The sequence below is a fragment of the Sus scrofa genome, chromosome 2, assembly GCF_054392235.1.
Source record: "Sus scrofa isolate SSC_HxYL_T2T_F1_AM1 chromosome 2, Sscrofa_HxYL_maternal_Yorkshire_Landrace_v2.0, whole genome shotgun sequence".
Lineage (NCBI taxonomy): Eukaryota > Metazoa > Chordata > Mammalia > Artiodactyla > Suidae > Sus > Sus scrofa.
Window position 1 is genome coordinate 161,496,263 of NC_139384.1, and position 27,985 is coordinate 161,524,247.

The window sequence follows — 27,985 nt, forward strand, 5'->3', positions numbered from 1 at the left end:
CGCCTCGTCGCCCTGGTGGAGGAGGGATGGAGGGAGGTCCCGGGGCCCCGAGGGCCCCCAGCGGCGCCAAGAACCAGAGGCCGGTGTGTTAATACTGCTGTTTAATGCTGACAGGACAACCTACAGCGTGACTGTTAGTGAGGCAGCGGCACCCGGGGGCCTGTGTGCTTGGTGTGGCCAGCCACACGGGGCCCCGCCGGCCGGCTCAGGACAGGGGGCCGGGCGGGACACTCAGGATTGGCACTGCCGCCTGGCTCATGGCAGCGGGAGCAGCCCACGCATGGAGGAGGGGCTGCGGGCAGGAGGTCAGAGGCCGCCAGGACGATGCGATTCTTCCAGACGAGCCGCCCTGCACACCAGTCTGCTCCCACGCGGCAGGTGTCCCCCTCTTGCCAGGGCCCCAGGGGCCGTGCTTTCCTCTCCGTGTGTGTGGGCAGCTCCTGGGAGCTCGGAGGCACAGACCCAGTCCCTTGCCGTGGACACGGGAGAGGGGGTGCTTCCTGAAGGCGGGGACAGGCTCAGCGGGAGCTGGGTGCGCTCCCAGTTAGTATAGCAAACGCGAGGCCCAGCACTGAAAAGTGGGGGGGTGGGGGCAGGGGTGGGGAGGCTCGGCCCCAGCCCCTGACTGGCAGTGACGGCCCAGGTCCTGGAAGTGGGGTCCCCCGACCTCCTGGACCCCACATTCCTGAGTTTCGGGAGCTGGGCCAGGCTGTTGAGTGAAAGGCCCAGGGCAGAGTCTGTGCTCTGCCCATGGTAACCCGTCCAGGGAGGAGGGTAGGCCACCCCCTCAGCAGAATTGGTAGGTGTTGGGTTGCAGCAGGGGCTGGGCCGCATCCCCCTGCTCGCAGCAGGCCAGGTGCTCGCCGGAGCTCCCCTCCTCGGGCTCGCTGCTGCTGCTGCTGCTGCTCGGCAGGTTGCTGTAGTCCTGGGGGCGCGGGGGCGGGGGTCATCCAGATGGACGCGCCCCAGCCCAGCCTGCTGCATGCAGCCAGCCGCCCAGCCTGCGCCGCCCGCACTCACCCGCGCTCTCTGGTCGCCGTGGCTCTGCTCCTGAAGGAGGGAGCAGATCTGCTGGAAGGTGGGTCTGCGCGTCGGCTCCAGGGCCCAGCAGGCCTGCATGATGCTGTATCTGAGAAGGGACAGCAGCCGGTTACCCGTCTGGGCCGCTCTGCCTGCACGTGTGAGTGCAGTCCTGCCCGGCAGAGGCCCCGCGACGGAGTCCAGAGGGCGCTTCGTCCAGGACCAGCACCCAGTCCCCAGGCACCCGGGGGGGAGGGCGTGCCGTCGGGCAGAAGGAAGGGCCTCAGAGGTGCTGCCGGGCGCGCGCTCCCAGGCAAAGAAGGGGCAGGCCTGCTGCCTGCAGCTGTGAGAGGCAGGCTGGGAGGTGGAGGTGGTGGGCACGAGGGCTAAAGGGGCTGAGGAGGTGGCAGAGGGGGCAGGCGTGGGGAGACGGGCCAGCAAGCCCACGGAGGGGCTGTGCTGCGAGCCAGTGAGTGGCTCGTGGTGTCGGCCGGCGTGAAGCGGCGAAGAGGCCCCGGGGGCCGGGTGGCTGGGAGGCTGGCCAACAGCACAGCCAGGACGGAAGACGAGAGGGGCCTTCCTTGAGGTCCGAGCGTCAGTCTGCGTTAAACGTCCACCCGCCGCGATGGGCAGCCCCTGTGACCAGCCCTCCGGGCGCCTGTGCCCTGCTCCCCACGCTGCGTCACGTACATGTTCTTGGGGGCGAACGCAGGCTGGGCCATCTGGTACCCGTCCTTCACCAGCTTGTAGAACTTGCTGTTCACCAGGATGCCAGGGTAGGGGTTCAGCCCTGCAGAGGCCAAGGTCGTGAGGAGAGCTTGCTCGGTGCTCTCACCGTCACCTCCCGCACACGCACCCTGGCCGGCCTGGGGGTGCAGGGTGCCCGCTGGGCTGCGGTGGCAGCAGCAGCTCCTCCTAATGGTGCTTCCTGTCTGCCCGGCTCCGCGCAGGGCTTGGGCTTCTCGGACCATGAGGGCCTTCACCCAGAACACATCGCCCCCCAAGAGGCCAGCCCACGCTTTGCAAGAGGAGCCTCGGGGAGGAGGACAGGCGCCCGGGTGCCTCTGCCTCCTGGTGCCCCAGGAACGGGAGCTGCATCAAAGGCACGGCCTTTCTGACGAGGGGAAGCTGCGCTTCCAGGAGGCAGCAACTGCGCCGCCAGCAGGCCGAGGGGTGGGGGGGGTGGGAGGAAGCGCCCTGGGGGCCCAGCCCGTCTGTCTCTTCACACCCACCAGCCCTTTCTCTGCCTTGACCACCAAGCATCCTTTTTAAAAACAGAAACAAGAAACGGCCACACCTGCAGCGTAGGCAGATTCCCAAGCCAAGGATTCAATCTGAGCCACCACCTCTGCACCATCGAATTCTTTAACCTACCCCACCAGGCTGGGGGTCAGACCCACTCCTCCAGAGATGGGTCTGCCTCAGTTGGATTCTTTTGTGTCATTTTAGGGCCGCACGCACGGCATATGGAGGTTCCCAGACTAGGGGTCAAATCAGAGCTGCAGCTGCCGGCCTCCACCACAGTCACGGCAACGCTGGATTCCTAACCCACCTGAGCGAGGCCAGGGATCGAACCCACGGCCTCACGGTTCCTAGTCAGATTCCTTCCCGCGGCGCCACAACAGCCACTCCCTCAGTCGGGTTCTAACCCCCCAGGCCTCCACGGGAAGGCCCGAGCTCCCTGGACTAGGCTCCTCCACGCAGTACCCGACACCAGGGGGCCACACACCACCCCAGCCCCGGCGCAGCCGCTCACCCAGCGAGAAGATCTCCCAGAGCAGGATGCCGTAGGACCAGACGTCACTCTGCACCGTGTAGACGCAGTCGAAGATGCTCTCGGGGGCCATCCACTTCACAGGCAGGCGGGCCTGGCACAGGAGGCCCGGTCACCTCGGACCCGGACTCGGCCCCGCGCCCCGCCCCCGCCCGGCCGTGCCGGCACTCACGTTGCCCTTGACAATGTAGTTGGAGTCGTTCATGATGTCCCTTGCCAGACCGAAGTCCCCAATCTTGGCCACGTGGCCGCTGGTCAGCAGCACATTCCGGGCTGCCACGTCCCGGTGGATGCACTGGGGGGTGCTGTGGGGTTAGTCGCGGGCCTCCCCCAGCCCCAAGCCCGAGGTGCAGGGGGCGCAGGAGCCTGGGGTCCTTGGTGAGGGCATGGGCGTCTGTTCTGCCCCTGTGCCCGGGCCCCCGGCCCCACCGTCTCCCAGGACCAGGCCCCAGAAAATAGGTGCTTGGACCCAGAAACAGCCCTGATGCTCCGAGCAGGGCCCGGCTATGCCAGGCCTTTGGCTAAGTCTGCACAGGCGGTAGCCCTGTCTCACGCTTGCGCCTCTGGGATGGTGCCAGGTCGATGGGGGTAGAAACCCAGGCTCGGAGAAGTTGAGCTGCTGCTCAGTCCCACGGCAAGTGGCCAAACCCGCGTGCAAGCCCTGGACGCCCGGCACTGTGTCTGAGAGGACAGCTGCTTTTCCCACGTGCCCCTTCCTCCCGCGTCCAGCCTTGAGGGCGCTCCGCTGCCCCTGCCCCTCGGGTGACCTAAGTGGAGGGTCCCGTTTCTGACTCACGTTCTTGGAAGCGAGGAAGGCCATGCCCTGGGCCACCTGGCTCGAGAAGCGGAGCAGGTCGCACAGCTCCAGCGGCCGTCCGTCCTCCTTGTCCAGGTCTGGGGAGGGGGTGTGTGTCAGGGCAGTCCCCCCCCAGCCCCCTCACTCCCCGGGCCAGCCCCTCACCTTGCTCAGAGAACGAGTCGTTGGAAGACGACGTGGAGACGGGCCTCATCTCCACGTAGGCGTCCACACCCTGGCTGGAGAAGCCGCTGTCCCTGCACGGAAGAGCCATCAGTGCCCCGCCTGGCGCAGGGAAGGACGGGGCCTTAGGAGGGGCCCCGGCTACAGCAACGCGTCCATTAACGCCCCTCTCCGCCAGGCCACGAGCTGCCCGTCCTTGTGCTCAGTACTCTCCAGACAGGAGGGACCCAGGTATTTGTTGGATGATGGGAATAAGCACAAGAACTAAGCTGCTGGGATGCTGTGGTGGCCGCTCCCACGACGCAGGTGGGACAGACGGTGAGGGCCACCGGGCCACTCGGCCCCGCGCCGCCTCTGGGGACGGACCTCGGGGCCCCCCTCCCAGGCCTGGCCTCCTTCCCCCCTTTGCGGGGACCTCACCTGCGGGTGTATTTCTTTTCCAAGGGGATGTTTTTGTAGCCGGGGCCTGGCTCGGGGCTCTGGCCTGGGTTCAGGCCGGGTCCCAGCATGGCCTCTGCCTTCCTTCGCAGGAAGTTGAGCAGGTCCCCGTAGCAGCAGTACTCGGTGATGACCAGGACAGGGCCTAGGGCAGCCGAGAGCGCGGCGTCAGGGCCCTGCCAGCCCGCCACCCCGAGGCCCGTGGACCAGGGCCGTGGGCGGGGGCGAGACGTCCCGGATGAGGACGCGGGCGCTCCGGGTCCTCCTCCTGCCCCTGGACCGCCCTCTCTGCTCCCTGGGCCTCAGCGACCCCACCCGGCTAAAGCAGAGCCATCTCCCAGACACGGGAGCTGAAGGAGTCTGTCTGCAGAGAAAGTCGAGGGCAGCTCCACAGAGGCGCGGGCTGCTCCCGGGGACGAGAGGGGCGCCCTGGGAGCCCCGGGGGTCCCGGACACTCCTGTGGACCCTGCGGCGGATGGCCCACCCTCTGGGGGCTTCCCTGCAAACCCATGGCCCGACTCCCTGGGGCAGGACCCAGGGGCCTGCACGCCGGTCTCCTTTTCCAGGCGGTTCTGAGGCCCACGGACCAGAGCTCCAAACGGCCTGGCACCCGGAAGCGGCTGCGGCCCAGTCCGGGCATCCGGCCTGCGCCCTGAGGGACACTGAGGCAGGGAGCCTACCTTGCCTTGGCGGGGCGGGGGACGGGAGGTGGCCGTGGGGCCCCAAGCGCACGGGCCCCACTGCGGCCGGGCCTCACCTCCGTGGGTACAGGCGCCCAGCAGGTTGACCGTGTTCTCGTGCGGGCCCAGGTGACTCATGATCTTCAGCTCCGACATGAGGGCCTCCTTCTCGTCAGCGTGGGCCGTGGCTGCGGGGGCCGCAGGTGCCGGGACAGAGAGCAGGCGGGATGCAGAGCGCCGCACACACGTCGGGGACGCGGCGGGGCCAGAGCCCCCAGGCAGTCAGGCCGAGGGAGGCAGGAGGAACGAGGACCGAGAGAGGAGAGCGGGCCCGTCACTGAGCTGGTCCTGGGTGCGAGAGGCCGAGCTGCGGCCAGGCCCGAGCGCAGGAGGGCCTCTGTGCGCCCAGCAGCAGTTAGAGGCAGGCTGCAGCTCAGAGGCGAAGCTGAGAGCCCGCACCCCAGTCCCGGGCTCTGACGGGCTGGAAACGTGGGAGATGCGCTGAGCCATGGAGCCGGCCCGCCCAGGCGGCTGCCCCCCCCCCCGCCCCCAAGGGTGCTCACACTTCAGCATCTTCACAGCCACCTTCAGGACAGCATCTTCCTGGCCCAGACCGAAGGCTGTGGCCTCCACCACCTTCCCGAAGGCGCCGGCTCCCAGCGTCTTACCTGCCACACAGCCTCTTTAGGTCCCTGGGGGCCAGAGGCTCCCTGCTGCCCACGCCGACCCGGGGCCAGGGCAGGGTGGAGGCCGAGACCCCCGCTCACCGAACTGCAGCTTGTTCCGGGGGAACTCCCACTTCTCGCTGTAGGGCAGCTGCGTGGGGTCGATGAACGTGTAGCTGTTGCCCGCGAAGCTCTCGATGATCTTCCAGCGCACCTGGTACTTGGGCTTCTGTAGAGGGCAGGGGAGATGCTGGGCCTGACCCCTGACCCCAGACCCCGGGGGCAGGCGGGAGGCGAGGCCTGCTGGCCCACCTGGGACCGCCCCTCCTCCAAGCCTGTCTCCCTGCCTGTTTTTGAGCCACGGGGGACCCGCTCTGGGGGCCTGGGCAGCCCTGCAACCGGGTGGTGCCTCAGCTGGGAGGAGGGTGGAGCTGCAGCGCCCTCCTGAGCCCCCTGCCCAGCATTATGAGTTTACCGTTAGAGCTGGTTCGACGCAAGGAAATCCACCGCGCCAGCCCCCTCTGCGCCCGGTAGTGCTAAGTACATTCCCACCGCTGAACAGCCAGACACGCTCCATCCTGGAAACCGAACTCTGTGCTCACTCGACGACTGCCCCCGCCCCCCACCCCGAGCCAGGCATCTGCCTGTCTGGCACCTTATGTCACTGGACTCACGCAGGACCTTTCCTGGGGGACTTAGTCACTTAGCACGACGTCCCAAGGTTCATCCATGCTGTTCCGGGTGTCAGCAGTTTCTTTTTATCTTTCTTTTAGGGCTGCACCCATGGCATATGGAGGTTCCCAGGCTAGGGGGCCACACAGAGCTGCAGCTGCCGGCCTACAGCACAGCCACACTGGATCCTGAACCCACTGAGCAAGGCCGGGGATTGAACCTGTGTCCTCATGGATACTAGTCGGGTTCATTACTGCTGAGCCACAACGGGAACTCCTCTTCCTTTTTAAGGCTGAATAATAGTGCCGTCCAAGCGTTTCACTGAGTACTTCAATTTGTTTCAGGCACCACTATTCAGAGTTGAACCAGTCTCTGGTCCCTGGAGTTTGTACTCTAGTGGCTAAGACACGCATTCAGCTCCAGCAAACCCCCTTGCAGGGAGCGTTTAAGTAGGGCCGGAGACAACAAAGCAGGCGAAGGAACAGAAAGCCCTGGAGACAACGGAGGAGAAGTCAGGGAGGCCCCGAGGAGGTGAGAGGGAGCTGGCCAGGGCCACGTGAGCATCAGGAAGGCAGCACAGGGGACGGGGCTTGGAGCTCGGAGGCGGGGAGGCCTGATGGGACCCGGGAGAGGGGCCTGAGGCTGAAATCAGCGAGTGGATTCTCTAGGGGCCGGGGGGTGGGTGGGTGGGGGTTGGAGGCTCGATGCAGGTGGGTGACCCCTCTGTCACAGGCTGCAGAGACCCTGAGCACAAGGCAGTGAGCCTCCAGAGGCCCCGGTTCCACCCGGGCTCTGCTTGGGATCCCGCCAGCTGGCCGGGCTCAACCTGACCTGTGGGGGAGCGGCTGCCTCCCTCCTGCCCAGGGTGACAGCTGCATGGGGGCACTGTGCCAGGGGGGTGCCCTGGAGAAGTGCTGATGGCAGACAGAGTTTAGGTGGAAAGTGGAAGCGGGCCTGGGCGGTGGGGACACCGAGGCCTTGGAACTGAGTCCCACTCTCCTTCCGGTCAGTGTTGGAGCAGGAGCAGCAGCTGTGCTGTGCTCAGCAGCTGGGCTCCTTTGGGGGCAGCCAGCTCAGGCGGGGGCCAGTGCCAGCCCGTGGAGGAAAGGGGCCCGTGACTCAAGGCTCCGTGGGCTCAGAGAGGAGACGCCTGAGAGCCGCAGGGAGGAACTCCCAGACGGGCGTCTGGGGTAGAGACTGCAGGCAGACCTAAGGAAGACCTTTCGGGTTCTGATCGGGAGCGCGGACCGTGGGTGAACTGAGGACCCCGAGAGGCAGTTTCGGTGCAGAGTCGCAAATGGCAGAGGACCAGGAACCGCCCCAGCGTCAGCAGATTCAAGCCCTGCCTGTGGGGGCCTTCCCAGCCCCGGGGGGAGGCAGAGCCAGGAGGGAGCCCGGGACCTCTCCTGGCCACTTCCACGCCCAGGCGCCACCGCGGGGAAGGCTGTCGCCTGTCCTGCTCCCCACTTCTCTTTCCTCCACCCCGCAGCTGGGCCTGGGGAGCAGCCCCCTCAGCCGGCCCCCAGCGCTGCAGGGAATCCTGGGCACCGGGAAGGAGAGCCTGCCGGGCTGGCGGGAAGCTCAGCTCTCAACCCCAGACCGCTACCTGGAGGAGAACGCACCTCCCCCTCGCCTGCCTTGGGCATCCTGGCCCCCCTTCCTGGCAGGCGGCTGCCAGCTCTGGCCCGAACAGCCTCTGCTCTGAAGGAGCCCCGGGGGCGGGGGGGCCGGGCTTCCCAACCGCGGTGGCAGAATCGGTAACGCCATCGGTGCGTGCCTCGGGGGCACTTCCCGTGAGCAGGCGCGGGGCCACACGCTCGGCGTGCGTCATCTCCCTCCGAGGCCACTTCCCCTCGGCGACCTGACCAGGGTGGCCGCGGGATCACCACAGCCCTGACTCCCCTCCAGGCTGGTGGCGCTGGGCGGGTGGGTGTTTTCTGTCTCGCGAAGGTGGAGAACGGACAAGTTCCCCTGGGAACCTGGGGGGCCCTCTGATGCATCCCGGTACCCCAATCCCGGAGCTCAGTCCTACCCCAGAAGCCACACCTCTGCAGTGGCCCCCGCCCTGTCCCCTTGGTCTCCTCCTCGTAGCTGCTGACTCCTGCTTTTTTCTTTTCCCCGCCCCCCACTGCGGTCTCTGGGGCCCAGAAAGCCCATGACTCAGCCCGGAGGCAGAAACAACCCCCCCCCCCCCGGCCACCCCTCCACCCAGTACCAGTGTCGGAGGCCCAAGGGGCCAAGCCTGAGGCAGGGCAGGCCCATCCGGACCCCTCCAGGTCTTGCCCCAGGGCTCCTGCTCTTGGCCTTGGGTGGGCCCAGGGGCCGGCCACACGTCCCACGTGGGCTAAGAGGTGACTGGGAGCTCCTGCACCTGCACCTGCTCCAGAAACAGCTGCACTGGGAGAGGGCAGGGTGTTCCCAGACCACGGCTGGCCCAGGGCGCCGGAGGGGGAACCAGACCCTTCTCAGGAATCTCGGCAGCCCTGGGAGGTGGTTCTGCAGGTACCTGGGAGGCACCTTTCCGTCCGTTTAGGGAAGAACTCTGCCCAGAGCTGCTCAGAGAAGGACCTGGCGGCCACGAGAGCGAGTGACATTGCTCCCTGGAGGGGGGCGACGGGGCCTGATGACCCACACTTTGGGGTCTGCCAGCCTCAGACACCCCTCTCATCCCAAGATGCACGCGCTACCTCGGCTTCCCCGGCCAGCTGCCTCCTGGGAGCAGGTGGGCAGCATCCGCCCCGAGCACCCTGTGCCCGGCCCCCTGCTAAGTCCCCGCCGCAGTTACCACACTGAGTCTTCAGGATGCCTGGGGGGGCGGCTGTCATTGTCAACCCCGCTTCACAGACGAGAAGGACAGGCTGACAGAGACCACGTCCCCTAGAGTCCCAGAGCCTGGCAGCAAAGATTCAGACCCAGATCCATCCAACTCCCAGCCCGAGTCCTAAGCTAGACCATCAGGAGGCTCTCGGCGTGTCAGACGAGGAGGCTGTCAGGTCCTCGGTCCCGTGGGACAGGTCGGGGAAGTGGGGCCCAGAGAAGGCAGGGGTCAGCGAGGTGACATGGCGAAGCAGGGACAGAGCTGTGCCCAGATCCCCGCGGCCTGGACACGGGCCCAGGGCTCAGAGCTACTTCTGCTTGCTGGACACTGGCATGAGCACAGCAAGCTGACCCCATGGGCACCTGGGGACCCCCACACCCCAGGCGGCCGACCCCGTGGGCACCTGGGCACCCCTGTTTCCTGGGCTCTCAGTCCACTTCTCACGTGAAAACCCCAGGGCAGGTGTGGGGAAGGGGCCACCAGGTGGGTCCTTCCCTCCTGACTCATATCGCTCCCTTGTGCACACCCACCGGGCCTCCAGAATGGGGCCCAGCCCCTCAACCCGCCCCCACCTGCATCCGCTTCTGCGCATCAGGGTTCACGGCTCCCCACGCTGCTGTCCCCCGTAGACACCCTTGCCCTGAAGCGCGTCTCCCCGTTTGCTGCTGCTCCGTCCTCCCAGGCCTGTCCTGCTCACACGTGCCCCCTCCAAGCAGTCTTCCTCTGTGCCACCCAGAGGGACCCCCTCTGCTTCCGGCCTGGTGCTCTCAGAGCCCCATGGCAGCGGACGTGCTCTCCTGGGCAGGGAGGCCGTCAGGCTGGGTGGTGGGGGCTGCGGGCTCTGGGGTACAAGACACCTGGAAGCCGTGGGCAGGTCCTTTGACCTTGCCAGGCCTGCTCCTCACTGTCAAATGTTGGCGCTCTAGGCGCCGCCTCCACATTGCTGGGGGCCTGAGAGAAGATGCTGCGCTATTCCTCCAAAGCCAGCCTCTGCCACTGACCAGCTGAGACAAGGGCAACTGTCTTGACCTCTCAGAACCTCGGCTTCCAATTCTGTAAAGGGGCTTTGGTGAAGGAGAGAACGTCCAAAAAATGCCCCTCAAATCGCTACAACTGAGCACGCGGATGGCAGGCAGGGCCCGAGGCAGCAGCGGGCAATAGCTTAGATTAATAACGATATTGAATAACGAACAGGACGATGGCGGGCGGGCCTTCCCTCCACCAGCTCCCCTGCCGCCTTCCCGAGAGACACAGGCCTGGCCCCGGGACCCCCTCTGGGCATCCCTGAAGCCCCCAGCTGGGACAGGATCCCACGTTCGCACGCTCCCAGACCCCCCTGCTCTCCCCACGGCAGCGCCCCCCACCCCCGTGACCTGTGCCCTCCCTTTCAGGGTCATTCGATTAGCAAGGGCCTCCTGCACTACGCAGGGACCCCCCCCAGGGCAGAACCTCCAAGGCTCCCGGTCTGGGCTCCCTCGGCCACTCCCACTGGCATACAGCAGGCGCCCACCACAGAGCTGCTGGCCCGGTGCTGGGCTGATGGATCCAGGGCTCAGGTTGGATCCATGCAGCCTGGTGGTGCTGCCCCAGGGTCTGGCTCCCTCGGGTACCTGGCCGTCCCCGCCCTGACCCCCTGCCGCCCCGCTGGCTCACCTGCTTGTACTTGTAAAGGAGCAGCAGGAGCAGCAGCAGCAGCAAGGCCATGATGGACACACAGGCCACCAGCACCGGGGTGAAGAGGGGTTCATCCGGCGAGTGCACCTGGGCTGCTGGAAGGGGCGAGGCAGAGAAGTGAGCCAGCAGTGGGCGCCCTGAGACCCGCCTGCCCCTACTGGGAACGGGCCAGTTGCCTAGAATACAGTAGGTGCCCAATAAAGTCTTGTTGACTGGACAATGTCCTCTCACCCGGAAGCCTGCAGACCCTTCCCAGCCAGGGGCCGGGGGGAACTGTCCCCTGCTCTGCTCCTGCCCAGCCGCATGGCCCCTGGGGCCGGGCAAGCCCCTCAGGTCACACAGTCCACCCCTGCGGGTGCAAGGAGCCCCCGCAGCAGCCTGGCCCGGGCTCAGCCGTGACCTGCAGGCCCCCCACCCCGAGTGTGGAGGTCCTCACCACTGGGGCCTCCGGCCAGCTGGGGCCGAGAGGCCTTCTAGAGATGAGACTGAGACCCGCCTCCCGAGCATTTCTTGCAGCTCCTGCCAGAGCCCTTCGTTCTTGCTTCTCTTTGCTTTTTGGGGCCGCACCCACGGCATATGGAGGCTCCCGGGCTAGGGGTCGAATCGGAGCTGCAGCCGCCCACCTACACCACAGCCACAGCCACGCGGGATCCGAGCCGCATCTGCGACCTACACCACAGCTCACGGCCACGCCGGATCCTTAACCCACTGAGTGAGGCCAGGGACTGAACCCGCGTCCTCGTGGATGCCAGGCGGGTTCTTCACTGCCAAGCCACGGCGGGAGCTCCCGAGTGCTCTTTGGAACCCTTCTTAGGCCCTGAAAGCCACGCTCATGGGCCCAGAGTCCCCTCTTCCCACATTAAGGGCCCCGGTCCCCTGGGTGGGTTTGGGAGGCCATGCGCTCCATCCTGCGGCCCAGCTCAGCAGCGGGAGCCCGAGGCCCTACCCCACCTCTGCCCCCGGGAGGTGTGACGCCAAACCTGTGGCGTGTCCCTCAGCCCCAGGCCCGTGGTGCCCAGTGGGAAGGACGACAGTGCTGACCTCGGGAGGGCGAGGCCTCTGGAACAGCGCCTGGCCCGTGCTAGCCTTCAAGCTCATGGCGGCTCGACTGCTTGTGACACAGGCCCCCCGCTGTGAGACAGAGCCACCCAGGCAGCGGCATCGGGGATCCGGCCTCAGCGCAGCTGTTCCCAGGCCAGCAGCTGGGGCACCTGGGGGACCCCTCTGGGCCCAGCGAGCCTCACCAGGCCTGGCACACAGAGGATGTGCCCCTGCCTGGTAGCGGCCTGGGGGGCGTCAGAGGACCCTGCACACATGGCCTGAGACACAGCTGCCCCAGGGCCCAGGGCCGCCCCCCGGCCTCAACAGCACCCCTGTGGCTCTGGCAGGAAGGGGGTCCAGAGGGCGGAGGCCATCCAGCCGAGCCCTGGGTGGGGGGACCGTGTCCCTCGTCTCCTGCCCGCAGCAGCAGACTCTAAGCTCCAGGAGGGAGCGCTGCGGCCCCCAGGGTGGGAGTCTGAGCAGAGGCCCAGAGTGCCCCGTGCCCCTCGGCTCCTGCTTCCAGCTCTGTGGCTTCTAGAACCCCCATCTCACCGCCTCAGGAGAGCTTTGGTGGGGAGGGGCCTGGAGTCCCACCCAAACGGGTTGACCTGGGATCTGCTGGGCGCCAGAGCCCTGGCCCTGGTTCTCGGGGGTGGAGCAGCTGCTGGGTGCCCTCCCGGCCGGGCCTCGAGTTGGCACTGGAGCTCACCTACGGAGACGGGCTGGAAGGCGTGGGAGCTGTTGCCCAGGCTGTTGCGGGCCCGGCACTCGTACGTCCTGTTGCGCTCCAAGGTCCCAACGGCCAGCAGCCTCTGGACAGTCGCCTTGTGGAAGGGCTCCTGGCTCAGGACCTCAGGGCCGAGGGCCTCCTGGACCAGCACTCCGGCGCCCTCACACCTGGAAAGAGCAGCACGGGGCTCAGAGCTGCGGGGGCCCAGCCCCTGCCCGGGCCCCGGCCGGCGGGCACACGCTCACCTGTCCGTGTGGCCCCCACACCACACCCAAGTCACGTTGGGCTGCGGGTAGCCCGAGGCTTGGCAGACCAGGGCTCTGGAGCCGTTGACGAGGCTCCACGTGATCCTGACCTCTGGTGGGTCTGAGCGGAGAGAGCAGCAGCGGCGCGCCCTCAGCTCCCGAGGCGCCCAGCCCTCCCCGCCCACCTCCCCAGGCCCCCAGCCCCTCCCCGCCCACCTCCCCAGACCCCCAGCCCCCCAGCCCCCATCTCCCCAGGCCCCCAGCCCTCCCCGCCCACCTCCCCAGGCCCCCAGCCCTCCCCGCCCACCTCCCCAGGCCCCCAGACCCCCAGCCCCCCAGCCCCCATCTCCCCAGGCCCCCAGCCCTCCCCGCCCACCTCCCCAGGCCCCCAGCCCTCCCCGCCCACCTCCCCAGGCCCCCAGCCCCCCAGCCCCCCAGCCCCCACCTCCCCAGGCCCCCAGCCCCTCCCCGCCCACCTCCCCAGACCCCCAGCCCCCTCTCACTCACACAGAAGGGTGAGTTCAAAGGTCAGGACACCCTCGCCTCTGGCGTTTCTGGCCAGGAAGGAGTAGCGGCCGGCTTCGGAGGGCTTCAGGCGAGGCAGGGTGAGGGTGGAGGCGTATCTGCAAGGGGAGCTGGGTGTCAGGGAGCACGGCGCTCAGATGGCCGCCTTAAAGGTGAGGGGGGGGGTTGTTTTTGGTAAAGTGTCTGCGGCACAAACCCTTTGGCTGAGCCAGGTACCTGGGCCGGGCAGCTGCCACTGAGACGTGAAAAGCCACCAGCCCGACTCCCTTCACAGTTCCTCTCATCTGAAAAGGGGTTTCGTCCTGAGGTTTAGTGGAGGCGGGGTCTGTAACGTGCCACACTCTCAATGTACCTATTCTACCGCTGTCCCCGGGCTGAACAACCCCTCTGGAAACGCCAGCGCCCGGGCCAGCTGCTGCCCTAACGCACCAACCCTGCCGAGGGCGGCTGAGAGGCAAGAGAGGCCGGATGGGGCCGGGGCCTCCGGAGACGGGGCTCCCGTCCTGATGTTGCCTGGTCCTAGCTGTGTGACCTCAGGCAAGTGTTTCCCCTCTCTGGTCCTCTGCCTCCTTTCCTGTGAGGGTGACACGGCAACCCATTCACAGACCCGGCCTCGGGGTTCAAGGGACAGGTCCTTGGAGCGGGGACAGAGAGCGAGACGCACGGCAGGCCTTGTCCTTTATCACAGAAGAGGCTGGAGGCGAACCTGGGTGGTTCCAGGACGGCCTCACTCGGCCAGACCTTTGGCGAGCAGGAGCCCCTGCACGCATCCCGTCTGGAGATACCTGACAGCTGCGTCTCCCACTGAAACAACTGCTCTTTGGGCGTGAGCCGAGGGCACCCTTAGGAAGCACACGCTCAGGTCGGTGTCTCTTTGGTGCCTGGCTCGTGTGCCCTGTGCTCAATGGCCCGGGTTGCTCTGTTTGAGGCGTCTCCCTGGTCCCTTTCCACAGCGTCCTGTTGCTACGGGCCCCTGGAACCTGCCCATGGACCAGCCTGCTTCCAGGGGTCTGCAGACTCCAGACCCAGAGCTTCTGCCTCAGACGAGGGGAAGGTAGGCGTCCTGGCCGGAAAGGACGAGAAGGGAAGCAGGAAGAGGAAGACAAGGACAAGGGAACATTCTGATTCTGACGATCAACAAACAGAAGCCAGGAATGGGGAGTTCCCTGGTGGCTCAGCAGTTCAAGGATCTGGCATTGTCACAGCTGTGGTTCAATCCCACATGCCTGTGGGGCGTGGCCAAAAAAAAAAAAAAAAAAAAAAGGAATCCAGGGATCAAAGAGGTTTGGGAGCTAGAACGAGAATTCCAGGGAGTTTGGGAGTTGGACAACGTCTGGGATTATCCAGCCCTGGGAGGGCAAATGAGTCTCCTTTGCATGAGTCAATTACAACAGACACACAGCCCAGGGGCTGTTGAGGGGGGCGCTGAGCCCACAGCTAGACGCTGCGGGAGAGGCTTCCGAGACGCATCAGGGCTGCCGGTCAGCACGGTGGCAGCGGGTGTGACCCCGAGCACACCGCGTGTTTGCTGCTCCGTCTCATTCACATGGGACGGGTCCAAGACACTGTTCTTTTAACATCTATCACTGCTCCTCCTCCAAAAATAAAGCTCTTGTGTAGAACACCCCCTGCTTAGGTCCTTGCTTTGGTTTTCTTTTTTGGTTGCACCCACTGCAGGTGGCTAGGGCTTGAGTCCAAGCCAGAGCTGCAACCTACACCATGGCTGTTGCAATGCCAGATCCTTAACCCACGGCTCCAGGCTGGAGATCAAACCGGCGCCTCCACAGAGACAAGCTGGGTCATTAACCCACTGTGCCACAGCAGGAACTCCTGCTTGGGTGTTTTTTGTTTTTTGTTTTTTTTTTCAGCCGTGCCCCGAGCATGGAGGAAGTTCCCACACTATGCAATGAACCAGCGCCACTGCAGGGACAAAGCCGGGTCCTTAACCCGCTAGGGAAGTCTTGGTTAATCTCACAAAGGGAAAGGAAGAGCTGAGGAAAGAGTCCACAGGAGACAGGAAAAGACGCCTAAAACGCCGTGCACGTGGGATGAGCGGGATTCGGGGTGTGGGAACACGGGGGGAGAGCCTGTGGCATCGTGGCCCCGTAGAAGAGACTCGAGCCCTGGGGCAGAGTGGCTGGCGGGAGAGTCTCGGGGCCGGATGCCCATGGACTTGCCAAGAACTTGTGATGTGTGGGTCCAGGGGGTACTGATTCCCCAGACCCCCCCTTAACCCCCCGCCCTGTGCACCTGGCAGGTACACCCGCAGTCGCTGCCGGGGCTGGGACTAGGCGTGGAATTCACCGGGCACTGGCTTCCACGTTTGCATGAGTCACGAGAGGGAAGGAATAGGATGGACGGTTCTGGGGTGACCAGGAGGCGGCTCTCCAAGGATGGGGGACAGTGTGTGCCCTCGTCTGCGCCACATCTCACGCACAGATGCGTGAATCGAGGTCCTACGTGGTCAAGAAAAGGGAGACCCAGGAGCGCCTGTCGTGGCTCAGCAGTAACGAACCCGACTAGCATCCATGAGGACGTGGGTTCGAGCCCTGGCCTCTCTCAGTGGGTTAAGGATCCCGTGGCTGTGGTGTAGGCCGGCGGCTACAGCGCCGTTTTGATCCCGGGCCTGGGAACCTCCATACGCTGTGGATGCGGCCCTAAAAAGGTACAGAAAGAAAAGAAAAATGAGACCAGAAAAGATGAAGGCCTCGCTCCGGGTCACGCGGCAAGGCTGAGCGGGGACCCGAGTGTCCTGACTCCCGGCTGCAACGTCCTCCCTCTGGCTGTGGGGCTGCACGGGGCGCTCGCGGGTGATACCTGTACGTGTCCTTGCTGGTTTCAAAACTGAGCTCAGGCTGCTGGTCCGAGAAGGGTCCCTGGTAGGTCCAGTTGAAACTCTGCAGGCTCGGGTAGGCCTCCACCTTGACTTTGAGGTCGAGCTTCTCTCCCACTGCTACCTCCTGGCGGAGGCTCTGCTCGGAGGTCAAGGTCAGGTAGGCCCCCTCTGGAAAGCAGAATCCACACAGGCGGCGTGAGGGGGCGGCCGTCCCGCTTGCTCTGTTCATCCGGTGACCGGCCCATCGATCCAGCCTTTCGGCCGGACCCTCCCTGAGCACCACCCACCTGTGCCAGGTACACAGAGCCCGCCGCGCCCCCCAGACCTGGCCCCTGACGTCTCTATTCCCAGCGCTTCCCCCGAGCTCTCCTCCTTGGAGCCGCTGCCTCTTTATGTAACAGAAAGATTGGAAAGTGGGCATATATACAGTTAACGACCTTTGGAGACGTTTCTAGCTGTTAAAAAAAGGGTCTCTTTTTTTTTCCTCCTCCACAGGCCCGACCATTTCCCCTTTTCCTGGTCGTCGTTTGGTCGCTGCAGGTTCCCCAGCCAGCTCTGCAGCAGGCGCTAGCTAGCTCTGGCCCGCCATCGGGCTAACCTGTCCCCGCCGAATGAGGGGCACTGGGTTCTGGATTCCCGCCGGGCCTCCGGGAAAGGAGACGCCCTCCTGCCGCGGCTTCCAAGCCTCGCGCCCCGCACGGGCCCAGCGCAGAGCTGAGCCTCGAGCCTCGGAAGCAGTGGATTCTCGGCCACGGCTGAGCGCCTAGGCCGGCGACGCCGCGAGCTCACGCCCACGGCCCTGAGGTCGATAAGGGCCTCTCCCAATCAGGTCGGCCTGCGTGGCTTTCTGTTCCCTGTACCTGAGGGAGTCCTGGGTGGTGTCTCCCGACGGGAGGCTGCATGAATTCAGATCGAGCTGCTCTGGGTGAATCACAGGCAAAGGAGCAGAACCCCCAACCCCCCTGAACGCAGGGGCTTCCGGGGGGGGGGCACGGAGCGGCCTTGAAAGCACAAGGGTTTGCACAACTCCCTGGACCAGATGCTCAGGGCTCAACCCTCTGAGATCTAGAATTCACTCTCCTACCCTACGACGAGCCCGCTCAGAAAGGCCCCTTCCCCTCCGCGGCTCAGCTTGCACGCAACACTCATCTCCGCCAGGTCTCCGTGCCCCCATGGAGCCACCTCCCTCTTCCTACATCCCCCCACCAGACACACACACCCGCCCCAGACACACCCCACGCATGCCTACACACACACACCCCGTTCCCCGCCATCTGTCTCCTAATGTCCCCTGAACACAGCACAGTGGCTCCAAACTTGGCAGCTGCGCTCAGGTCTCCTCCTCCACCAGGAAGCCCGCCTCCTTCCTCTTGTCCCGCTTCGAGCCTCGACCCGGTTGGGGAGACCTCACCCATCACTCCAGGCTGCGGGGGGCTCTCCCTCCTCAACCTTCCTTTCCTTTCTTTCTTTCTTTCTTTTTTTTTTTTTTTTTTGTCTTTTTAAGCCCACACCCACAGCCTGTGGAAGTTCCCAGGCCAGGGGTCAAACAGGATCTATACCCCAGCCACAGCCACACGGGATCCGAGCCACGTCTGCGACCTGCGCTGCTGCTCACGGCAACGCTGGGCCCTTAGCCCACTGAGCGAGGCCGGGGCCGGAAGCCGCATCTTCACGGGTACTAGTTGGATTCTGAGCCCACTGAGTCACAACAGAAACGCCCTCCCTTTTTTTTTTTTTTTTAGCTCTTTTTTAAAAATTTGACATAGAGCTGGTGTAGTGTCATCTGCGTCTCGGGCGTGCTGCGCCGTGTCTCACCGCCCAGCGTTCTGCTCCGTCGGCGCGACTGTAAGCTCGTCTCTATTCCCCGTGGTGTACGATACCTGCTTGCGGCTGGTTTCCCACTATAGTCTCTGTACCTCCAATGCCCCCCCCGCCCCCGCCCCGCTCTCCTCTCCCCACTGGTAACCGCTGGCTTGCTCCCTGGGAGTCTCTTTCTGTTCTAGTCACTGGCTTTATTTTTTTCGATCCTACGTCTCAGTGATGCCGTGGGTCCTTCTCTGACGGATGTCACTTTGCTCCGTGCCCTCTGCGGCCCTTTTACGGGACACGCTGCTCAGGCTCCCCCTTGTGCACCTGCTTCTCCCTCTAGGTAGCTGTTTTCCGAGTCTGTGAGCTTTTAGGGCGAGCTTCTTTCCTTCTCGCCTCTTTCTCCCTTAGCCAGCCACCTCTCTTGCCAACCATCCATCCAAACTCCCAGCATCCCCGCCACAGTGACCACCCTAATGAAGCCACCGTCACCTCTAGCTCCGACGAGCAGTCGCCTCTCACCTCTCATCTCTCCGCTTCTACCTGTGTCTCCCTCCGCAGAGCACCAGAGAGCTGGGTCGTGCTTTGTTCCGTCCGAGGTGGGTCACATCACTCCTTTGCCCGAGTCCTCGCCTTGGCTACAGGGACCCGCTCCTTCTCCTCCAGCCTCCCTGCTACCACCCTCCTCTCCGGTTCCACCCCGGCCAGGCCACGCTGGGCGACCCCGCCGAGCATCCTCGAGAAGGCTGCTTGCCTCTGCCCAGCACGCTCTTCTCGGAGATGCGCTTGCACCTCCTCCTCCGTCCACTTCCCGTCTTTGTCCAAATGCCAGCTTCCCGGCAAGATTTTCCTTGCGGATCAGCCCATTTTAAACTGAAAACCCTATAAAATTGATTTTTTTACACCACTGGTTTTGCTTTTTGTTTTCTCCCAGCTAGAGTATCACCTCCATGTAGCTGTGTCCTTCCACTTAGACGCACCCGGCCGGAAGAGTGGAGGAAGGCAAACCTCTACTGAGTGGCTGCTGTGTGCCTGCACCAGAAAACCCAGGCTTAGACCCAGAACCGGGAGCGTTTCAACATCCCCTCCTCCAACAGCCCTGGACGCTCTCGGCACAGGATGGGGCCCCATGCAGAGCTCCCGCGCTGTCGTCCCCCCCCCCCAATAACATCTAACACACGAGGTGCGGCTGGACTCAAGTGACTCAGGGCCAGTCCCCCCGCCCCCCCACCAAGAGACGCCCCTCTGCTCCGGATGCTCAGCCACCGCTCCCGCCGCCCTCCCTGTCACTCCAGCCCAAGACCCAGACGTGGTCTTGGCTCCTTCCCCTTCGTCGCTTCCTCCCAGCGGCCACCAGGCCTTGTCCAGTACCCCACACAGGTCGTTCGTCTGACACGCTCCTGGGCCTCACCGCAGTCTGGCGCCCTTAGCCATCGCTGGCCTGGACCCCTGCGCTCACCGCCCTGATGGGTCTCCAGCCCCTGGTCTCCCATCCCGTCCACACGACGTCGGGCTGAGCCCCTCAGATCACATCTCCCCAGGCACACTGAGCACTTACTCCGTGCCAGGTCCCATGCTGAGTACTTCAAATTACACGCCTACATCTATGTCCGGTCCATGTCTACACCCTTAACCCTGTCTAAATCCACGTCCACACCGAGAGCTTCACAGCTGTCACCACAGGCCTATGAGACAGCTCTGGCCACCTCCCCACTTTGCAGGTGAGGCAGAGGTGACGCCGTCTCCTACGCCACTGGCAGAGCCAGGGGGAGTGCGGCCCAGGAGTGCGGGCTCCCGACCACCGCGCGTGGCCCCTCTGCACACGCTCATCGCACCGCTCTCTTGAAGCCCTTCCACACCCTCTCAGCAGATACGAGGCCACTACCCATGGCCTGGCCGTGCGGACGCCGCCTTCAGCTCCGCCTTGTGCGGCGGCCCTCCCGCGCCGGCGGGTCCCTGCTGCTGTCCCAAACGCTCTCGCTTTCTCTGCCTTCGAGACTTGCTCATGCTGTTCCCTCTGCCAAAAGAGCTGTTCCCCTTCCTTTCCCATCCGTCTGCTGGGCCGACCCGCCTCCATTCTGGTCCCAGCTTAGAGGGCGCGTTGTCCAAGGCTCTTGGGTTGGGGTCCCCCTGGTGATCCCAGGACACCCCACACGTCCCCCGACCACAACGGGTGACGGCCGTCTGTTCATGTGTCCCAGGGACACGAGTGTCCCAGGCTTGGAGGGACGACTGAATGGGTCGACGGTGAAGCCCGGGGGGAGCCACTGGACCCCGGCCCCCAAGCAGAACGGAGTGATGCTGGAAGCCGAGGCAGCCACGCCCTGGGGTTGCTCCCGGGTGGGAGGGGGTTCTGGGAGGGCCGTGGAGAGACGCCCCTAGCCAGGCTTTCCCGCGAGCTGGTCACCAGCGTCTCCTCCTTCTCTGCATCGGCCCCTCCCCCTGCCCGGGCCCCGCCCAGCCCCCCCACCACCCCATGCTCACCTACCACCCGGAAGACCATGGAGGTGGCGTGCGTGCCCCGGGCATTGGTGGCCATGCAGGTGTAGTTGCCGGCGTCTTGGAAGCCCACGGGATCGAGGTCGAGGGTCAGGACTTTTTGGTAACGGTTGTCGTGGAAGTCGGATTGTTGAGAGATGGCCAGCTGCAGCCAGAAGGAAGGGACACCGCACTCTGAGGGGTTGAGCCCCCGGAAGCTGGGGGACCCTTTAAAGGTCACCACTGGCCTTTTCCTCGACTCTTTCCTGGAACTCTGGGCCTCCGTTTCTCTATCTGCACAGTGGGACCGACACTGGCCCTGCGCTCCCAGGGTTGTGGTGTAGACAAAGTGAGACACGCTGCGTGTGCGGACGGCACGGCGATGCCGCGGCTGGGGGAGGACGGCCTTGGGAGCCTGAGTCCATTTCCTGCTGAGAGTCCGGCCCCACCCGCCCTCAGTCCCTGGCATCCAAGGTGGCCTAGGAACCTCTTGCTACATCAGAAGTGAGCGGACAGGTGGCTCTTGTCCGCCGGCAGGGGCGCAGGGAGTAGAGAACCCCCCACCCCAAGACGCAGCAGCGCGACCCTGCCTGCTGCTTCTGCGTCAGCCCCTGACCCGCAGCGGATCTTGGGCAAGTGCCCTCCGGCCTGGGGGAGGTCCCGCCCTGGGCCCTGAGAGTGGTGGGTGGGTCGGAGGCGGGGCTGGGGGCTGCGGCTGCGGGGACGCCCCGCGGGCACCGACCTTGGTGTCTCCGCGGTGGAGGAAGACCTCGAAGTGGACATCCACGTCGGTGGCCGAGCACACGATCTGGGCGGCCTCTCCCCGAATGCGCACCAGCTCTGTGGGCTTCAGCGTCAAGGTCGGGGGGCCTGGGATGACTGGGGGCGGGGTGGGGGGAACCCATGAACGCCCAGGCCGGAGCCATCATTCTGCGCCCTCCACCGGCCAGGGTCCCGCCCCACATCCTGGGTGGCAGCCCCGACGCCTCCATCTCCCCGCACCTCCTGCCTCCCAGACAGAGCTGGGCCGACCCGCCGCCCTCCCAGCCGCACCCTCCCTCTCGGCTCGGGCTCCTGCTGCCCCCGGCCCAGGCGAGCTCTTCACGATGAAACCAGGACAGTGCCTCTCTCGTGCCAACCTGGAGCGGCTTTCCCATCACTCTCAGAATAGAAGCTCCAGCCCCACCTCCCAGGTCTGTCCCTGTGCCTGCCCACCTGTCCCCGTCCGCTCACCCTGCTGCCAGGGCACAGCCTTCCCCGCCGCCACCCCAGACCGTGCCCTGGGGAGGCTTCTCCCACAGTGAGGGGCGCTGGCCCCCGCCTCTCAGACCTACGGCTCCAATCCCCCTCAGAGGGGCCTCCTGCGACCGATTTAGCTGAGCCGGCCTCGTCCGACCCCAGTGCCTCCAGCTGGGCTTCTTATTCAGCACTACGGCTGCTGACTTGCCTTCTGTCCCATCTGGAGCCCTCATCAAGGGCAAATCCAGGAAGGTAACACCCCTGGCAGCTAGCCCGGTGCCCCACACGTGGTAGGCACTGAATGAACATCCGAGGCTGCTGTTGTTGAAAAATCACCTGATCTCCCCGGGGCGGGGCCCTCGTGGCCTCATGCATGGCCCCTGAGAGGCTCCTGGCAGCGCTGGGGCCCGGGCTCTCTCTGCCAGTGCACACCAAAGGCCTTCGGGGCCTCTCTGCACTTGGGTGGGGGCCTTGGGCCTCCGGGACAGGTTTCGTGGCCTCAGGGCACAGGGCTGCTCTGACTGTGGCCTCATCACATACCCTGGACCCCAGTCTCAGGCCCAGGTCCTGCGCCTGGGTTCCCGCGGGCTCACCCGGCCCTTCCAGAAACCAGAATCGCCTTGGGCAGGGACGGGGGAACACAAGAGAGACGTCACCAGCACTGTCCCCAGGGGAGGTGTCCCAGGCGCCTGCCGCCACGCCCCATCACCGGGCTCTCTGCTCCCCAGCGCCCGGCACCGCGGCTGGTGCCAAGCCAGAAAAACACGAGGCGGGTGCGGGAGCGCTTTGGGCCTCCCTCTGTTCCTGGAACCTGGGGAGCCTGTTCCCACCGCGGGCGACCTGCAGTTTCCTCTTTGCCTGTTTCTCATTTCAGCCCCAAAACGCGTCACCCTCCCCGCAGGGCTCCTCCCTCTCGACTCCGCCCCCTGCTCAAGGACTTTCTCGGCCTCTCCCACCGAGACCACCCTGCCCTGCGCTGTGGGCTGGTACGCGGCTCCGTCCCTGCACCCAGCACCTCGCCACCTCACCCCAGCAAGGGTCCCCTGCTGACTGTGGGGCAGGGAGGGAGCGGGTGATGAGGGGACCCCGGCCCTCCCCGTCCCCCGGCCCTCCCCATCCCCCGGCCCACACACCTTTCTGCACGTTGAGCCGGACGCTGCTCCACACCACCCTGCCGTCTACCAGGACGGTGCACGCGTAGTCCTGGCCCTCGATGAACTTGGCCTTGTGGATAGTGAAGCCATGCCAGGGCGAGAAGGAGTAGTTGGTTTGGCGCAAGACAGCCCGGCCGGGCAAGACAGACAGTCTGCGCAGCAGTGCCAGCGAGACGCCCCCTGCCAGGGCCGGGTCGGTGAGCAGGCAGGGCAGCCTCGCATCCTGGCCCTCCAGCACCGTCACTTCCGGGGCCAGGACCCTCCAGGGCCGACGATGGTCTGGGGAACAAGGGGACACACAGGGTTTCAGCCCCCCCAGCACACACACACATCCCCTCCCCCAGGCCCAGGGGTCCCTGGACATTGGCCGCAGGGAGGCTCAGAGAGGCTGATGGCCTGCCTGAGGTCACAGGACACCAGGGAAGCTCCGCTGATGAGCCAGGCCCAGCCCCCCCCCCCCACGCTGTGTGACCTCGGGCAAATGGCTCCACCGGCCTGAGCCTCTGGCAAATGGGCAGAATCCCAGAACCACTTCGCAGGGTCGCAGTGGGGATGACACTAAATGAGAAGCGCTGCCACCGGTCCTGGCTCGCAGCAGGCGCTCAGCACGTGTGGAGCTGGTTTATCAGAGCGGCGGGGTCGAGGCCCAGGCCTCCTGCCCATCCCGGGCGGGCCCCACTGGGCGGCTCCTCACCTTTGACGTACAGGTGGATGGTGGCGCTGCCCCCCAGCGGGTCTCCGAGCTCGGTGCAGCGGTACGTGCCCGTGTTTTGGAAGGTGGCGTTGTTTGTGGTCAGGGCGCTGCTGGGGGCGTCGGGGTCCAAGGTCCAGGAGCGGGAGATGGGGCCGTCCCACTCCACGCTGACATTGCTCAGGCATCGCAAGGTCACAGCTGCGCCCGGCTCCACCACCAGCTCAGGGCCGCTGGGCTCAATCACCGGGACCCCCTGACCTGGTGGCAGGGGGCGGCAAACACACGTGAGGCCCGAGGGGTCCCCCGGGCCCGCCCTGCCCCTGAGGTGGGTGCTGCTGGTTCTGGGGGTCTGCCAGGACGGGCAGGATCACCTTGAGCAAGTCCCGGCCCCTCTCGGGTCCCTTGCTCAGCCCCCACCCAAGCCTGCCGTGACGGCCCCGTGTCTCTGGTGTCCCCAGCAGCCCTTCTCTGAGCGCTTGCTCGGCCCCCGCCCAGCCACGGTCCCGCAGGGGCTGCCCCTGCCACCAGCCTCCCCAGGACGACTCCTGGGCACGGTCGGTGTTCAGGGCGCGCTGCCCTCCTGCTGCCAAGCCCAGGGCCGGGCTCCAAGCAGGGGCTTCGAACAAGCAGAGGGAGAGACAAAGGGATGGAGCGTTCACGGCCATGTTCCCCGGGGACCATGTGGGGAAACGCGGCTAAGGCCTTAGCCCAGCGTTAGAGCAAAGGCGGGGAGGGTCCCGCGGTGCCCGCGCCCGTCGCTGGACGTGAGGCCTGCGGCGGAAGGGGGGTTCAGAGCCCGGGCCTCGGTCGTACCCCTTCCAAAACGGGGACCTCACTGCACCTATTCATTGGGAGGTCGGGAGGGTTAGATGCACGGAAAGCCTTGTAGAACACCTGTCAGCAAGGGCGTAGATCTGAGCCGTGCTGTTTCTGACCTCGTCAGGCCCCCGCAGCCACCCCGGCCCCCAGCCCCGCGGTGTTTACTGGGGAGACAAGCTCTTTTAAGGAAAAGTTTCTTGAAGGAGAAAAGAGAACTTGAAACTCATCTCGAGCCCTCCGGGAAGAAGGCCCGTTGCCTCTGCAGTGTCAGCATTTTTCCGGGGCCTAAAATAGGGGCCGGGGAGGGAAGTGAGAGCTGATTCAAGGCCTTGGGGGGGCTGCCAGGCACCCTCCGCCGGCGCAGGCGGAAACACGTTGCTGGCACCCAGCCTGGCCCCTGCTTCCGCTCAGCCCACAGCCCTTCTCCCAGGCATGCTCCCACTTCTGCTTCCTGGCCACTGTCCCCTCCAGAGCAGAGACCCCTGCCCCCGGGGAGGGGGTGCCATGTGCTGGGCAATGGCACGTCCTGGGGTGGGGACCTGGCTCTGCCCCGACCCACGAAGAGCCCCTGGGGAGTCTAACCCCTCTGTCCCAGTGACGGGGTCGCAGACACGCAGCCCTGAGACGTGGGGTGACCATAGGGCCTCTCCGTCACCCTGCACGAAAGCTCCCTAAATGGGTCTCTCCATCCTACTCCCCTCACAACTCACCCTGCACCCCAGAATCACAGACCCTCCTCTGCCTCATGATTTCAGGGTGGCTTAATTCAAGTGCTGATTTCGTATCCATCAGAGAGGCAGCCTGTCTGCCTGAGCCCGAGGATGCTGTGGGCGGGTGAGGACCGCCAAGGCCGGCACCTGCCTGCCCACCACGGACAAGGGCCAGCATCACCTCCGGAGGGCAGGTGGCAAGTCCCAGGGAGAGGCTGCTCCCTATTACCGTGGCAGCCCCGGTCACAGGGCATGGTGCCAGGAAGAGGTCCCCTCCTCGGCCCCCACTGTACACCCAGGTCTAGGCCACAGTCCCCTCCTCGGCCCAGGATCTTAGTGAGGCTCTCCTGGTCCCTAGGGGCTCTGACCCTGTCCCCCAATGTTCCCACAGCAGCCGCCCGCCCCCTGCGATCAGGGCTGGTGTTGCAGGGAAGAGCTTGGCTGCGGCGTCTCCCCAGCCTGGGTCTGAGACGTGGTCCTCCGCCGAGCACTGGGAAGCCTGCTTCCCCTCTGGCCTCAGGCCACGCTTCCACCCTCTGAGGCTCATGGAACTACCCTCGGGGAGGCTGGCGGGACGGGGGTTCAGTGAAGTGACGCGCAGCCTTGGGCTCGGAGCTACTGCTTCACCGGCTCCCCTTCCATCCTCCCCCCACTCTGGTCCTCACGCTCAGAGCTCAAGGTCTAACCCTTCAAGGTCACAGTCCATGCCCGGAGCATCCTGAGACTCCCTGTTCCGCCTCTGCCTTTGCCCAGCCTCGTGGGCGCCTCGTCCCTCCCTCCCGGGCCTCGAGATCAGGCTCGGCCTCGGGAAGTGTGGTCAGAGGGAGGCATCTGCTCTGTCTCGAGTATCCACGCAGGGCAGGGCTGACACCCTTAACCTCAGCCCCAGCGCCCCGCTGCCAGCTTGGCTGGCGGGAAGGAAAAGCCTGCTCGGCCTGCCCTCCCCAGGCCCTTCCCCCACCACCTCGCCTCCCCAAACCGCCCACCTGCCTGGGAGGCCCTCCCTTGGCAGCTGCCAGGGTGAGGGACACCCCAACCTCCCCTTCTCTGCCCCCCAACACCGTACGCCATAGTCTGGGGCACAGGCTCCTCCTTGGCCCAGGGTCTTAGCGAGACCGGCCTGGTCTCTAGGGACTCTGACCCTGCGCCCCAACCTCCCCACAGTGCACCCCCAGTCACCCAGCCCCGGTCTACCGGCTGAAAGTGTTGGTTTCCAGCCTGCCGCCCCCACCCTCCTCTGGGGAGACGCCAAGGAGCCCCTCCTCCCGAAGGGGCCCACAGGCAGGTTGGGGCTGAGCACAGGACCACAAAGCAAAGCCAACCCACGGACCTTCGTCGAGTCGGGGGAACAGTCTCCAGCTCACTTGAGACGGTGGCGACACAGGCACGTGCGTGTGTCAAACATGGTGAAATGCACACTTGGGAATCTGCTTCCTACTGCACGAAATGACGCCTCAATTAAAAAGAACCGATGCACAAGCCCAGTGGGTTGGGTTGGTTTGGGCCAGAGAAGCACCTTGGGCAAGCCGGGTGCTCATCGGGGACCGCAGACACCTACCCGCCAGAGTCCTGCAGCCCCGGGACTGTAGGGGGGAGGGGGGTCGGAGCGGAGGCGGCCCCCCACCCGGCCCCACCCCCAGCCTTAAGTCCTTGCAGGAAGCAATAAAGTGGAACGCGTAGACGCGAGCCTCCCCGCCAGCCAGGCGCCCTCCTGGGGGCAGATGCTCCCTCGCTGCGGCCAGAGGGCCCGACTTCCCGTGGGGTCTGCACCCAGCTCCCCGTCCCCAGGCCCAGCAGCCTGTGTTTGGGAGCTTCTGGCCCGGGTGACCCTCCCTGTCCTCCCCTGACAAGCCCTCACCCCAAACTCTCTCCTCCCCAGTTTGCCTCTCCTGAGCCCCGGCCAGAGGCTAACCTCTTGCCCCTGCTTCTGAGCCAAGGAATGACCGCTGCCTTGTCAGGCCTCTCACCATCAGGTCCCGCCTCATGGGTCCCGGGCTGGCAAGGCCAGCAGGGGCCCTCTGGGGCCGCCCTGCTCAGGGTGGGTCAGGACAGGCACCCTGGCACCGCCCAGGCGCTTGTTAGTAATGCAGAATCTCAGGGCACCCCGGACCCACAGAGCCAGAATCTGCACTGCGACAAGACCCCAGGGAGTCCGCGCGCCCAGTGAGGTGTGGGCAGCGATCTGTCCCGTCCCTCACCGCCGCCTACGAACGGTGGACCTGGAGCCCCGAGACATCAGGGATGGATTCAGGACACTGGGAGGCCAACAGCGGGGCGGGAAGGACCTGCAGCCCCGGCCGGGCTGCTTCTACACCATCGCAGCTCCCGCTCCCGGGCCTTCTCCAGAGCAGACGCCGCAGCCTGCAGCCCAGGACTGGGGACACACGCACAGGCGGGCGGCCCGGTGAGGGGCACGGGTGGACGGGGTCCTCCCGGGGGCCCTCCCTGTCACACCCCCCGCCCCCGCCGTTGCCCAAGTCCCCAGTTCTACTCTCACCAGGCCAGGCTGTGACTGCCAGCAGGAGCAGCAGCGTGCCCAGGCCCATGGTCCCAGCGGGCAGGCGGCAGGCTGATGCAGGGCTTGGGGTGGCCAGGGACCCGGGGCCCGGGACACGAGCTCCGCAGGGCCCAGGACGAGTGGACGCGCGCCTCTCCCGGCTCCGGCTGTCTGTCTTGCTCTGCTCTTCTTCCTCCTCCTCGGGCTGACCCCCTCTTCCCCTTTCAGCGAGGCAAGGCAACCACAGAGTTTGGAAATATTGGCCTTAGGAAAAAAAACAAAGCCATGACCGCCCCCCCCAAGGGGAGGAGCTGGTGTCTGGGGCAGGGCTGGCTAAGTCTGGGGCCTCTGAAGCCACCTCCACGGGGCGCTGGCAGGGGAGACACACCCAAAACCCGACAGCAGCCAGGTGCACAAATGCGGAGCCGGGGGTCGTCTCCAGACTGTCCAGGTGGTTCTCACTGAGCTGAAGGGGAAGTTAGGTTGGTCTG

General features: G+C 65.5%; 1 protein-coding gene and 1 long non-coding RNA gene across 3 annotated transcripts; one reads left to right on the forward strand and one right to left on the reverse strand.

The window, feature by feature from the left end:
* Nucleotides 1-86: 86 nt before the first annotated feature.
* CSF1R (colony stimulating factor 1 receptor) lies at nucleotides 87-27,723 on the reverse strand. 2 transcript variants are annotated; one of them, XM_021085015.2, is made up of 21 exons: nucleotides 27,495-27,723; nucleotides 23,469-23,726; nucleotides 22,754-23,053; nucleotides 21,124-21,260; nucleotides 20,388-20,547; nucleotides 16,079-16,265; nucleotides 13,244-13,359; nucleotides 12,737-12,857; nucleotides 12,471-12,658; nucleotides 10,700-10,812; nucleotides 5,659-5,785; nucleotides 5,455-5,559; nucleotides 4,969-5,079; nucleotides 4,194-4,356; nucleotides 3,756-3,847; nucleotides 3,591-3,688; nucleotides 2,967-3,089; nucleotides 2,777-2,888; nucleotides 1,711-1,810; nucleotides 1,021-1,129; nucleotides 87-925 (listed from the first exon to the last, which is right to left on the reverse strand). In XM_021085015.2, the coding sequence occupies exons 1-21, from the start codon at nucleotides 27,541-27,543 to the stop codon at nucleotides 788-790; spliced, it is 2,907 nt and encodes a 968-aa protein (XP_020940674.2). In that variant the 5' UTR covers nucleotides 27,544-27,723; the 3' UTR covers nucleotides 87-787. The 2 variants fall into 2 exon arrangements, with proteins under 2 accessions (XP_020940674.2, XP_003124148.6); XM_003124100.7 differs by having other exon boundaries at nucleotides 10,700-10,815.
* Nucleotides 6,438-10,937, forward strand: LOC146405837 (uncharacterized). Its single transcript, XR_014839178.1, has 2 exons — nucleotides 6,438-6,759; nucleotides 7,239-10,937. It is a non-coding gene; the product is annotated as an uncharacterized LOC146405837 (long non-coding RNA).
* Nucleotides 27,724-27,985: the final 262 nt, after the last annotated feature.